This window comes from Balaenoptera musculus, chromosome 8, assembly GCF_009873245.2.
Source record: "Balaenoptera musculus isolate JJ_BM4_2016_0621 chromosome 8, mBalMus1.pri.v3, whole genome shotgun sequence".
Taxonomy (NCBI): Eukaryota; Metazoa; Chordata; class Mammalia; order Artiodactyla; family Balaenopteridae; genus Balaenoptera; species Balaenoptera musculus.
Genome location: NC_045792.1, coordinates 63,217,199 through 63,230,556, shown reverse-complemented (window position 1 = coordinate 63,230,556; position 13,358 = coordinate 63,217,199). Strand labels below are relative to the sequence as shown.

At 40.8% G+C, this 13,358-nt stretch overlaps 1 protein-coding gene across 1 annotated transcript in view; it reads right to left on the bottom strand.

Annotated features, from left to right (window-relative positions):
• Positions 1-13,358, bottom strand: part of SWAP70 (switching B cell complex subunit SWAP70) — a 78,489-nt gene that overhangs the window by 31,522 nt on the left and 33,609 nt on the right. The window contains exon 3 of the mRNA XM_036860829.1: positions 6,064-6,237. Within this exon, the coding sequence (XP_036716724.1) occupies positions 6,064-6,237 (174 nt within the window). The remainder of the gene's footprint in view (positions 1-6,063; positions 6,238-13,358) is intronic.

Genomic DNA, 13,358 nt, shown 5'->3' with positions numbered 1-13,358 from the left:
GGAAACAAAATCTAACAGAGAATGGGCACCTTAAGAAATGACTCTACTGTTTTTCATAAACTGTGCAACTTTGAATTTGCAGTGCTTGGCAAAGGCCAGGAGATGTGCTAGGAGCTCAATAAATACAAGGCCATATTTTAAACCTTAGGAGGCCGGTTCAGCAGCCAGACAAAGCAGTTCTACATAAATCTGTTTTAATGATCCCTTCTTTCCCCCCACAAGTACTCCTGGCCACAGAGGAATAATCTGTAAAACTAACTCTATTTCTACTTCTAATCAGAAGAATGCTGAGGGAGCTAAGGACATCAAAACAACAGAGTTAAGTCCAAACAATGACATGACAAGGTATGCTACTTGACTATCCTGACAAGTCAAAAAGAGGCCATTCCCGTCTCAAATAAGATTAACTTGTTTAGGAGAGGAGAAAGACATTCCTGTCAGCCTGCAAAGAGGAAGGCAAGCAAGCAGTGAAGTCTTGGCTGAGCTCTGGGTGCATAAAAATAAAGTCATGGCCCACATCAAGTCTTATGTAGGTCCCAGTTTTTCGGCCACCTAGAGCAGAAATCTTTTTTTTTTAAGCTTCTTTTTTTAAAAATTATTTATTTATTTAGTTGTGGCTGTGTTGGGTCTTCGTTTCTGTGCGAGGGCTTTCTCCAGTTGCGGCAAGTGGGGGCCACTCTTCATCACAGTGCGTGGGCCTCTCACTATCGCGGCCTCTCGTACCGCGGAGCACAGGCTCCAGACGCGCAGGCTCAGCAATTGTGGCTCACGGGCCTAGTCGCTCCGCAGCATGTGGGATCCTCCCAGACCAGGGCTCGAACCCGTGTTCCCTGCATTGGCAGGCAGACTCTCAACCACTGCGCCACCAGGGAAGCCCTTTTTTTTTTTTAATGAATTTATTTATTTATTTATTTTTGGCTGCGTTGGGTTTTCGTTGCTGCGTGCGGGCTTTCTTTAGTTGTGGCAAGCGGGGGCTACTCTTCGTTGTGGTGCGTGGACTTCTCGTTGCGGTGGCTTCTCTTGTTGTGGCGCACGGGCTCTAGGTGTGCGGGCTTCAGTAGTTGTGGCATGTGGGCTCTAGAGCACAGGCTCAGTAGTCGTGGCACACGGGCTTAGTTGCTCCGCGGCATGTGGGATCTTCCCGCACCAGGGCTCGAACCCGTGCCTCCGCCTTGGTTGGCGGATTCTTAACCACTGCGCCACCAGGGAAGTCCCGAGCATAAATCTTTTGAGTGTCATAGGCAGAGCAGTCAGGAAGCTGATGCTGACTGGCTCCCTCCATAGCCTGTGACTCAGTGATAATCTAAAGCTAATGACAAGTCCTCCACATCAAGTAAGAGCTGCTTTGAGGAATATGCTAAGTCTCCTTACAAACTAATTTCTAATTCTGAAATCAGGACAAAGCCACTTTCAAGTCCACCGTGAATATTTTAGGGATGAAAAGAACCGAAAGATCACAGGTAAGAGACCCACCACATCTCCAGTTCTAAAGAAAACGCAAATAAATTTAGAACACTAAGTGTAACTACAAAATGTCTTAAAAGACAATACTGGGAATTTATCAGCACAATTCATCCAAGCAGCAGCTAGGTTCTTCTTTTTTCTTTTTTTGAAAGATTTCCTTATAGTCACTGTTGTAATATAGTTGTTTTTTTTAACATCTTTATTGGAGTATAATTGCTTTACAATGTTGTGTTAGTTTCTGCTATATAACAAAGGGAATCAGCTATATGTATACATATAATCCCAAATTCCCTCCCTCTTGCGTCTCCCTCCCACTCTCCCTAAGCAGGAGCTAGGTTTTAAAAATACCATTAGCATATCTTTTTCTACATCTATCAACATTCTATTCCCTTCTATATGTTTCTGTATTAAGAAAATTTTTGTGGACAAAAATTCCATAGCATGTTTTATTTTTTATTTCCCCTTTCACATATGTGCACAATTACATTATTATTATTATTACTAAGCACTAAGAAACTGTCCCCACCGCTACAGTGAAACTGCCTTTTCCTTGCTTACCAATGACCACCTAATTGTTAAATCCAAGGGCAACTTCTCACTCATTACCCTCTAATTTTTCTATAGAATCTAATGCTAGGAACTACTTTTCTGCTTCTTAGAACTTTTTCTTTCTTTGGCACCCATGACTCAACACTCTCCCAGTTCTCCACCAACCTCACAGATTATCCAATTCTGCTTCCTTTACCAAATCTACTTCCTCCCCCTGCTACAGAAATGGGCCCAAGGTTCTGTCTTCAGCCCTCGCTTCTCCCACTACTGTCTCTTCCTCCCTGATCTAACCTACTCCCATGGCTTCCCTGTCTCTGTCTCCAGCCCTGGCCTCTCACAGCTCTAAACGTACTCTTTCAGTTCAAACAGGACAGCTCCACAAGGATGATCCACTCAAAATGCCAAATGTACCAAACCCATCATCATACATCATATCCCCAATTTGTTCATCACCCTTTCATTCATACACACACACACACACACACACACACACACACACACACACAATTTAGTGAGCATTTATCATGGAGCCAGACATTAAGTTAAATGCTTCACATACATCAACTATCAGTCCTCACAAGAGTCCAGTGAAGGAAGTAGTGATTCCCATTTTCCAGATGGGGAAACCCAAACAGGGAGATTAAGTAATCTGTTCACAGTCACAGAACTAAAAAGTGGTCAAGTAGGGATTTAAACCAGGCAGTCTGATTTGAAAGACCATGCTTTAAACAACTGTACTATATTACCTCCCAGTCGCCCAGACCTGAAACTTGTCTCTATCTCTGTACAGCCATCATGTTCTAGTTAGAAAGGGCATGTCATTCTTTTTGACTGCCCAGCACCTAACCCCCTTCTTATGTCTGGGGAATTCCCAATATGGAAGCTAAAAACACAATTGGACACTCTCCAGGCCTCCTTTGCAGCTAGCTCATGGCATGTGACCTAGGTCATAACAGTTAGATGCATCATGCCCTGACTGTGATTGAGAAATAGGCACAGAAAACTCTCCATGGTAGCAAGAACAGTTACTTGCAGGAAGATTTGAGTTCCTGGACAGCACCCAGTGTGCAGGGCCAGAGGTGTTGCGTGGTGCAACACGCATTTTCCCTGTGGTTCCTCACTGCATAGCCTCCACACCTGGTTTTTCAGCCATCATAGCCATTCTGTAAGCTACCCAACATCCTTTTTAAAATTCCCTTTTTGGCGTAAATCAGTCAATCCAGCTGTTTCAAAGACTGGCAATTCAGTCAAGCTGGATACCTCACTCATCTCCGACATGCCCTTCCTTTCCTTTCCTGCCTCGTATAACCTTGCCCACTGTTCCCTCCAACCGGAAGTCTTCTCCTCTCCCTTCTCCATTAGTCAAAATTCTTCCGTCTTTTAAGGCTCAGCATAAATGCTACTTTCCCACTAAATATAATAAGTAACATTTAATGAGTACTTTCTAAGGGCCAGGCAGTCTTCTCATTTGATATTCACAAGAGCAGTTAGGAGGCAGATACTAGCATTAGCCTTATTTTACAGTTGAGGAAACTGCAGCAAAAACTAATGAAGTAAATTGCCCAAGGCCACACAGCTAGTGAGCAGTGATGAAGCCAGAATTCAAATCCAAGAAATCTGACTCCAGACTCCTGCTCTTAACCAAGGAACACCAAATTACAGCCCATGAGTCAAATCTACCCCAGCTGCCAAATCTGGCTCTCAGCCTGTTTTTATACACCCTTGCTCCAAGAACCGTTTTTACATTTTTCAGCAGTTGGAGGGGGTAAAATCAAAAGAATAATAATACTTCATGGTCCATTAAAATTATATGAAACTCAAATTTCAACATCCATAAGTAAAAGTTTTATTAAAGCACAGGAACATATTGTCTTGTGGCTGCTTTCACGCTATTAACAGCAGAGTTGAGTAGCTACAACAGAGACAATATGGCCCAGGAAGCCCACAAAACCTCAAATATTTTCTGTCTGGCCCTTTACTGAAAAAGTTTAAGACCCTGCTTTTAACCACTACATTATACTGCCTCTCTTAAAAAGCCTTCCCTGATCCCTGACCTCCCTCAAGCTGGAATAAATCGTTCCCTTCTCTGTATTTGCATGGCATTTGCATCTCTCTTATAACAGGTAGTTTATTTTGCTTTGAATTACTCTTGATTTTTTTCTTTTCCTTGAGCAGACTGCATATTCCTTGAAGGCAGGAAGTCTTCTTTTTCACTTTGTATTCCTCTTATTGCCTCATTTACTGTTGCCAGTCGATAAATCCTTGCTGACTTGAAATAAAATATTGCAGTGTGAACTTTTAAACAGATTTTCCTAATATGAACATGAATCATACAAATAAATCACAGACTAGACTCATGCTGGCAGAATAGATAATAATGGGCACCCTCAATCACTACTGTAGGTATATAAATGGTACAGCCTTTCTGAAGGGCAATTCTGCTTCGTTCATCTCATACCCTGAAAGTGGGCATTTTTTAGGACTTAGAATTCCACTGCTGGAAATTTATCCTAGTGTGCAAAAATGTATGCAATAATATTAGTCATAGGAGCTAACATTTACTGAGTACATATCACGTGCCAGGCACTGAGCCAAGTCATTTATATTTTCCCCCTAGTCGCAATTTAATTTTTTTTTTTAATTTTAGATTTTTTATTGAGGTAACATTGGTTCATAACATTATATAAGTTTCATGTATACAACACTGTATGTCTACTGCTACATGCACTATAGTGTGCTCACCACCAAAAACTTAGTTTCCAAAAAGTTGACCCTCTGTATCCCTTTCAACCTTCCCAACCCCACTTCCCCTCTGGTAGCCACTATTCTGTTCCCTGTATCTACATGTTTTTGTTTGGTTTGGTTTGTTCGATTATTTTGTTTGTTTATATTCCATATATGCATAAAATCATACAGTATTCCTCATTCTCTGACTTATTTCACTTACTGAACTAAGTCCTTTAAATACAGAGCTTCACAACCCTTAGAATAAACATTTTTATGAGCCCCATTTTATAGATGAGGAAATTAAAACTCAAGAGGTTAAATCATTTGTCCAAGGTTAGGGGATTGCAAATGACTTTTTTTAAGGGGAGGACTATAGTTGATTAATCTGCATATTATCAGTCTTTTCTAAATTTACTACTGTAATAAGCATGTATTACATGGATCATTTTTTAGGGCAGTAAGAGAGCACAGAATCCTTACTCCTGTATTCCCCCTGTCCCCCCCCCCATCCCCCCGCCCCTTGGAAGCTCAGGGAAAATAACCCAGAACAAAACAAGCAAATGTCCTTTTTCATTTACTTTAGAAAGTATGGTTTTACAAAAGTCTCCATCCTTGGGCTTCCCTGGTGGCTCAGTGGTTAAGAATCCGCCTGCCAATGCAGGGGACACGGGTTCAAGCCCTGGTCCGGGAAGATCCCACATGCCACGGAGGAACTAAGCCTGTGCGCCACAACTACTGAAGCCCACGTGCCTAGAGCCTGTGCTCCGCAACAAAAGAAGCCACCTCAGTGAGAAGCCCATGCACCGCAACGAAGAACCAACACAGCCAAAAATAAATAAATAAAATAAATTTAAAAATTAAAAAAAAGAATTAAAAAAAAAAAAGTCTCCATCCTTGACTTTGAAACAAGAATAGTTATTTCCTCACATAAATCAGCCTTGGGAACAACATTCTGGATCTTACGTGTTTCCCATATAGCATCACTCAGCCATTTCTTATGGTTTTGCCAGTATGTAAGTAGACAGAAAATTATGTTGTGACTTGTACTGAATAAAGACTCTTTGAACATGAGGATGGATTTGTCTATAATTATAGCAGTTTAGAGAGGAAGAGTCCCACCCTGTGTGCAAATCTCCATGGTTATTGCATGACCCTAAATCACTAAGTTTTGGACTTTTTTGGATCCAAGCTTTTTTGCCTCTGATCCAAAAACACTAGTACAGGATCTCCTTCCATGTCTACACTGAAATAACACAAATACTTCCAAGTTAGATCTATTAAATACTAAGATGGCCGTGTAAAACTTCCCAGAGCCACACTTACCTCTTCTGGCACAATAATTAGCGGGTACTTGTCCTCAGATAAAAAGTTGAAAATAACCCATACTTTAAATGCATCGTCTTCTGTAATGAGCAGGAGACTCTTTGCGAGGTTTTTTTTGACACAGAGGGTCCAACACATCCTATTGAATTCAATCTTGTCAAAGTTGTCTTGGACCTAAAAAGGAACGAGGAAAAATTCCAATGAACCAGTCCAAAATAAGCAGCATGTAAACCAAGTAAAACAGAAAGACAAAACCTACTACAGGCTTCTATTTTAATCAATCCAATTAACCAATAACCATTTCCTAAGTAGTTGCTTAGGTACCACACTTTCAAAGGCTCGATTAAGAATGTTATATTGAGGGACTTCCCTGGTGGTCCAGTGGGTAACACTCTGTGCTCCCAATGCAGGGGGCCCGGGTTCAATCCCTGGTCAGGGAACTAGATCCCACACGCAGGCCGCAACTAAACATGCCACAACGAAGATCCCATGAGCCACAACTAAGACCCGGCACAGCCAAAATAAATAAATATTAAGAAAAAAAAAGAATGTTATATTGAGCCTGACACTGAAGCAACATCTGCCCATATCACTCAGTCGGCACATAAAATACTGGCTTGTCAAATAGGTTTTTTTTCATGTATAAACATTATCTTCTAAACAGATTACCAACCCTGATACAGAGAAGTTGAGAATGTCAATTACTCAATATGAGCCACATGCAGATATCTCATCTTTACCTATATGGTCAAAGAAGCTACTTTCTCTTGGGAAAAACTGTTGAACTGAAATTCTAAAAAGACAGCCCTGCCACTCAGTCATTCAGTTATGCATTCAACATTCTCTCAGTGTCTACTATGAGCCAAATACTATGCTACAAATTAAGGATATAAAGGTGAAGGAGAACTTGGCTGCTGCTCTTAGAATAGTCACAGTTTATTAGGAAAAACAGACATGCAAATAGACAAATTTTAACATAACACAGTGCATAATTCAATAGTTTTTCACTCATTCAACAGATAAAATTTAGATAGTAATTATTATCTGCCAGGGACAATGCAAAGATACTGAATATACTACTAGCCCATGTCTCCAAGGGATGTCAAGGCAATTACAATATAGTGTGATAAGTATTATATAGAGGTAAGCAGAGGATTCTGTGGGAACACTGAGAAGCTAACCCAATCTTAAGAACTGGGGGAAGTTTTGCAGAAAAAGTGACATAACAGAGCTGAGTCCTAAAGGACCACCAAGAGTCAAAACAATTTGAGAATGAGGTAAAGAGTGTTTCAGGTAGAACAGAATGTGAGAAAGCCCAGAGGTAGAAACAACCATGGTTAGTTTGGAAGAACCGCAGAAAGGTTAATGTGAATGGGGCACTTGGTACTAGAGGGCGGTATGAGTCAAGGCTCTTTATAAGTGCAAATAAGAGAAATGATCTTGAGTTCCTTTAAACAGATAAGGAATTTATTGGAAAAGCAATGGGTAACCTCAAAGATCCAACACAAGGGCTGAAAAATCTAGACTATGAAACTAAGCTGTTACCAATCTAGGCTAGGCAGTCAGAACTGCAATTGAAACTACTCATGGTACCAGCGGGTGGAGACACAACTGCCAATGTAACATGAGGCCATCACTGTTGCCACTGACCCAGTCCTTGATCCTCCGTGTCCCTCAATGCAGATTCAAAGTCCCACCAGGTCACATTCCTATGCCCTAGCTGCCAGGGAGCAGGGAAAATGAGGATCTAAACTTTTCAATATCTGAGATGTGAGATAGGTCCTGTCCTCCACCAAGACACTGTGGAATTTCCCAGACATAAGAGTTGATACTGGTCAGATGAAAAAATGACAAATGTCCACTGCATGGGGCACAGTGAAAGACTAGGCTAGAGAGGTAGGTCAAGACCAGATCACGAAGAGCCTTATAATTCACAGTAAGGAGTCAGGATTTATCTGTACTGAAAGAGAGGGAGGGGACAACATATACAACCTGCATTTTAAAAGCCATATTGGGGACAATATGGAAAATGTATGGGAGGAGGCAGAGCGGGTGACAGGACAACATGAGCAAAGCATTTCTTTTTAGAGAAAGATGAATGAAGTGTTGTGTGTAATGTAAGGAAGAAGTCACTAGTTGGCTGCAGGAAGAAGTTTCTCTCATTCTCTAGCTAGTATTTGTCATTAGTAAACCAGTTCCCCACAAGTAAGAAGATATATCCTTTGTGCTCTGCCTTGAGCACCCTGTCTCAGTCTGACACCATTTCCCACGCCCCCATCGTACACAAATGACCCCATGAAGGGAAAGTAATAGCTGCTGCTTCTCTTTTTTCTTCTCTTCTCTTTTCATTTTTTTTTTTAACACCATTTACTGAGGACTTAGCAAATGCTTGGCATTTTTAATTTATTTATTTATTTACTTATTTTTGGCTGTGTTGGGTCTTCGTTTCTGTGCGAGGGCTTTCTCTAGTTGTGGCAAGCGGGGGCCACTCTTCATCATGGTGCACGGGCCTCTCACTATCGTGGCCTCTCTTGTTGCGGAGCACAGGCTCCAGACACGCAGGCTCAGTAGTTGTGGCTCACAGGCCTAGTTGCTCCGTGGCATGTGGGATCTTCCCAGACCAGGGCTCGAACCCGTGTCCACTGCATTGGCAGGCAGATTCTCAACCACTGCGCCACCAGGGAAGCCCTTTTTTTTTTTTTTTTTATTGTGGGCCGCCTTGGTGGCCAGCTGCTTGCGCGGCGCCTTACCGCTGGTGGACTTACGCGCGGTTTGTTTAGTTCAAGCCATCGTAAGAAAACAGAAGAAAAAAAACCAAGTTGCTTGGCATTTTATATGCAGTATCTTATTTAAACTTTGTATTGGCCCCATAAGGTTAAATACTCTCCCAATTTTACAGATCAGGAAATAGAGGTTCAGAAAAGTTGAGTACCAAGTTTACATGGCTAGTAAATATCAAAACCAGGGTTTAAAATCAAAGCTCAAATTCTGTCTCTTTTCTCTATGCCAAACTGCTTGTAGAATTCAGTAGATGGAGGACGTCTATCTATGTGATAGAAGACATCTCTACAGGACTAGTTTGAAAGGCCACAACTATCAACTCTATCCACCCACACCCCTAAAAAGCACTAAGTGGAAGATATGCCACCAGGGGAAATGACATGTGCATGAAAGCATACAGTCTTGCCCCAAGGAACAAGAAGTGATTCTCTGTGGATCATGAGGTGAATTACTGAGTTCCTGAGGGGGAGTGGCTAGATTTATGGCTAGAAAAGCAAACACAGACAAAAATCACAAAGAGCTTTATAGTTTTAAGAAATAGCCTGTAGGAAACTCCCAAGTTTAGAGCAAAGAACGAGCAGGTCATCTGCAGCCTACATTAGTACTTTGCAGAAAAGATGGTATTTGAGGCAGACCTTGAAGTATATTGAAGAGTACAAGGAAAAGTACTCCAAAGGATAGGAAAGGAAATGCCATGAGCAAAGGCATGGCAGGAGCAGCACACCAACCATGTCTGGGGATGGCCACAGCATGAAGAGGACAAAAACAAGGGAGAAAGAAAGACAGGTGTTCAATTATGCAAATCTTCAACCTGCAGTTCTGGGAAGACATTTAGATGGAGGTGTCCAAAGACACTCAAGGAAGGAACTGTAACCTAACAGAAGAGGCAGATTTGTGAATCAACTGCATGTAGACAATGACTGAAGCCACAATGGTCAGTGAGATCACTGAGAGAAAATGTAAAGTGAGAAAATAGATGGAATCAAAAACAGAACCTCAAGGGACTCGCGCACATTTACAAAGCAAGAGGAGGAAGAGGAATTATGACTGGAAGAACAGTCAAAGTGGTAGGAGAACCACAAAGACATGAAAACTGAGTGAGGAAACAGTAAGAGGAAGGTTTGATCAACCCAGGAGTCTCCCCTTATCCACAAGGGGATAAATTCCAAGACCCCAGTAGATGCCTGAAACCACAGGTAGTACTGAACCCTATATACACATGTTTTTTCCTATACATATAAATCTATGATAAAGTTTAATTTATAAATTAGGTACAATAAGAGATTGACAACAATAATTAAAAATAAAATAGAACAATTACAAACAATATATTGTAATAAAAGTTATGTGAATGTGGTCTCTCTCCCTCTCAAAATACCTTACTGTACAAAATTTTTTTTTAATAAATTTATTTATTTATTTTTGGCTGTGTTGGTTCTTCATTGCTGCGCGCAGGCTTTCTCTAGTTGCAGCAAGCGGGGGCTACTCTTCATTGCGGTGCTCGGGCTTCTCATTATGGTGGCTTCTCTTGTTGTGGAACATGGACTCTAGGTGCGTGGGCTTCAGTAGTTGTGGCACTAGGGCTTAGTTGCTCCGCGGCATGTGGGATCTTCCCGGACCAGGGATCAAACCCGTGTCCCCTGCACTGGCAGGTGGATTCTTAACCACCGTACTAACAGGGAAGTCTCTTACTGTACAAATTTAATGCCTTTTCCATCTTTAAGCACTTATCATGTACTTGGCCATAACTTTTGCAGTTTGAGGTGCAACAAGAAAACCAGCAGAACATCTTTTTCCTTCTTCACAATTTCACGGATAGAAGATTCGTTCTTACCATAGATATTAGCAAACTCGGCATACAGGTTTTTTTTTTTTCCTTATTAAGTACAGAAGTTTCACCTTTTCACTTAAAGGAAGCACTTTAAAGCTTCTCTTTGGCTATCTGAATTGCCAGCATCACCACTCCTGTGCTTTGGGGCCATTTTTAAGTAAAATAAGAGTTACTTGGGAATTCCCTGGCAGTCCAGTGGTTAGGACTTGGTGCTTTCACTGCTGTGGCCCTGATTCAACCCCTGGTTGGGGAACTAAAATCCTGCAAGGCTCGCGGCACAACCAAAAAAAAAAAAAACAGTTACTTGAACACAAGGACTGCAATACCCCAACAGTTGATCTTTAACTCAGATAGCTAGTAAGTGACTAATGGGTGGGATACACTGGACAAAGGGACAATTCATGTCCTGGTGTCCTAGGCAGGACAGGGCAGAAAGGCACAAAGTTTCATCACGCTACTCAGGACAGTGCACAATTTAAAATTTATGAATTCTTTATTTCTGGAATTTTCTATTTAATATTTTCAGACCACGGTTGACCACAGGTAACTGAAACCATGGAAAGAGGAACTATGGATAAGAAGGGGCTACTGCAGTGCCAAATGCTACAGAGAAATTAAGGAGGAGTCGTTTAAGAAAAGACTACTGGTTTTGCAATTCAGTGGTCACTAGTTAGTTACCTTCAAGACAGCTGAGAAGTCTGGATATAAGTCAGACTGCAATGGGATCAGAAACCAAGCAAATTCTCCATCAGTTAGTTTTCCCAAGAAATAAATAGTGGCTTTTTGGTGCAAGTTCTCTGTGTCTTATTTAATTTTAATAAATTGTCTGTTTGGCTCATTACTTCTCTATATTCTAATCTACTATTCTTTAGTTTAATCATGATCAAAGGTAGAAGTATATCAAATGATGGCATTTACACCTTTAAAAAAAGAAAATATCAGATCATATATGAAAAGTCCACAACTAACATCATACTCAATGATGAGAAACTGAAAGCTTTTCTCTTCTCTTAGAGAAGAGATGAGGAACAAGACAAGGATGCCCACTCTGACCACTTCTATTCAACACAGTTCAGAAAGACTCAGCCAGAGAGATTAGGCAAGAAAAAGAAATAAAAGGCATCCAAATTGGAAAGAAAGAAGCAAAATTATCTCTGTTGCAGATAAAATGCTTTTTCTTATGTAGAAAACTCTCGAGATTCCACCCAATAATTGGTTTATTAAAACTAATAAACCAATTCAGCAAACTTCCAGGATACAAAATCAACCCTCAAAAATCAGTTGTGTTTCTATACACTAACAATGACAATCAGAAAAGAAAATTAAGAAAACAATTCCATTTGCAATAGCATCAAAATGAATAAAATACTCAGGAATAAACTTAACCAAGGAGGCAAAAGACTTGTACATTGAAAACTACAAAACATTACTCTAAGAAATTAAAGATGACACAAATAAATAGAAAAACACTCTATGCTCATGGACTAGAAGACTTAATATTATTAAAACGTCTATACTATCCACGGCAATTTACAGATTCAACACAATCCCTGTCAAAATCTCAAAGGCATTTTTTTTTTTTTTGCAGAAACAAAAAACATCATCCTAAAATTCATATGGAATCTCAAAGGTCCATGATAGTCAAAACAATCTTGAGATGGGACTTCCCTTAACTGCAGTGCAGCAGTTAAGACTCCGCGCTTCCAATGCAGGGGGTGTGGGTTCGATCCCTGGTTGGGGAACTATGATTCCATATGCCCTGCGGCACAGCCAAAAAATTAAAAAAACAAAAAACAATCTTGAGAAGAACAAAGTTGGAGGCCTGATACTTCTTGATTTCAAAACCTATTACAAAGCTAATAGGTAATCAAAACAGTATGGTACTGGGGAATTCCCTGGCAGTCCAGTGGTTAGGACTCCACGCTTCCACTGCAGGAGGCATGGGTTTGATCCCTGGTCGGGGAACTAAGATCCCACAAGCCATGTGGCACAGCCAAAAAAGCCCAAAACAAAACAAAACAAAAAACAGTATGGTACTGGCATAAAAACAGACATACAGACCAATAGAACAGAATAGAGAGCCCAGAAATAAACCCTAATGTATACTGTCAAGTGAGCTTTAAGAAGGGTGCCAAGACCACACAATGAGGAAAGGATCATCTCTTCAACAAGTGGTATTGGTAAAACTGAATATCCACATGCAATAGAATGAAGATGGACCCTTATCTTACACCATGTTCAGAAGTTAAGTCCAAATCGGAGTAAAGATCTAAATGTAAGACCTGAAAGTATAAAACTCCAAGAAGAAAATATAGGGGAAAAGCTTCATGACATTGGAATGGGCAATGATTTCTTGGGTATGATTCTAAAAGCACAGGCAACAAAAGCAAAAACAGACAAAACTACATCAAACTTAAAAATTCCTGCACACAAAGGAAACAATCAACAGTGTGGGACATGGGTGAAACAGTCCTCGCCATCCCAGAACTTACACTCCAGGCGGGTAATAAGATATCAAACTATACCGCAATAACACAACCACCTATGTGGTGAAAACTGTGGCAAAAAGGAAAAGCACAAAACGTTGCAAGCATACATTACAGGAAAGCTGGTTAGGTCTAGAATGGGTGGGGTGCTACCTGGAGAAATCTCGCTGAGGAAGTGACAATCAAGCCAAGACCTC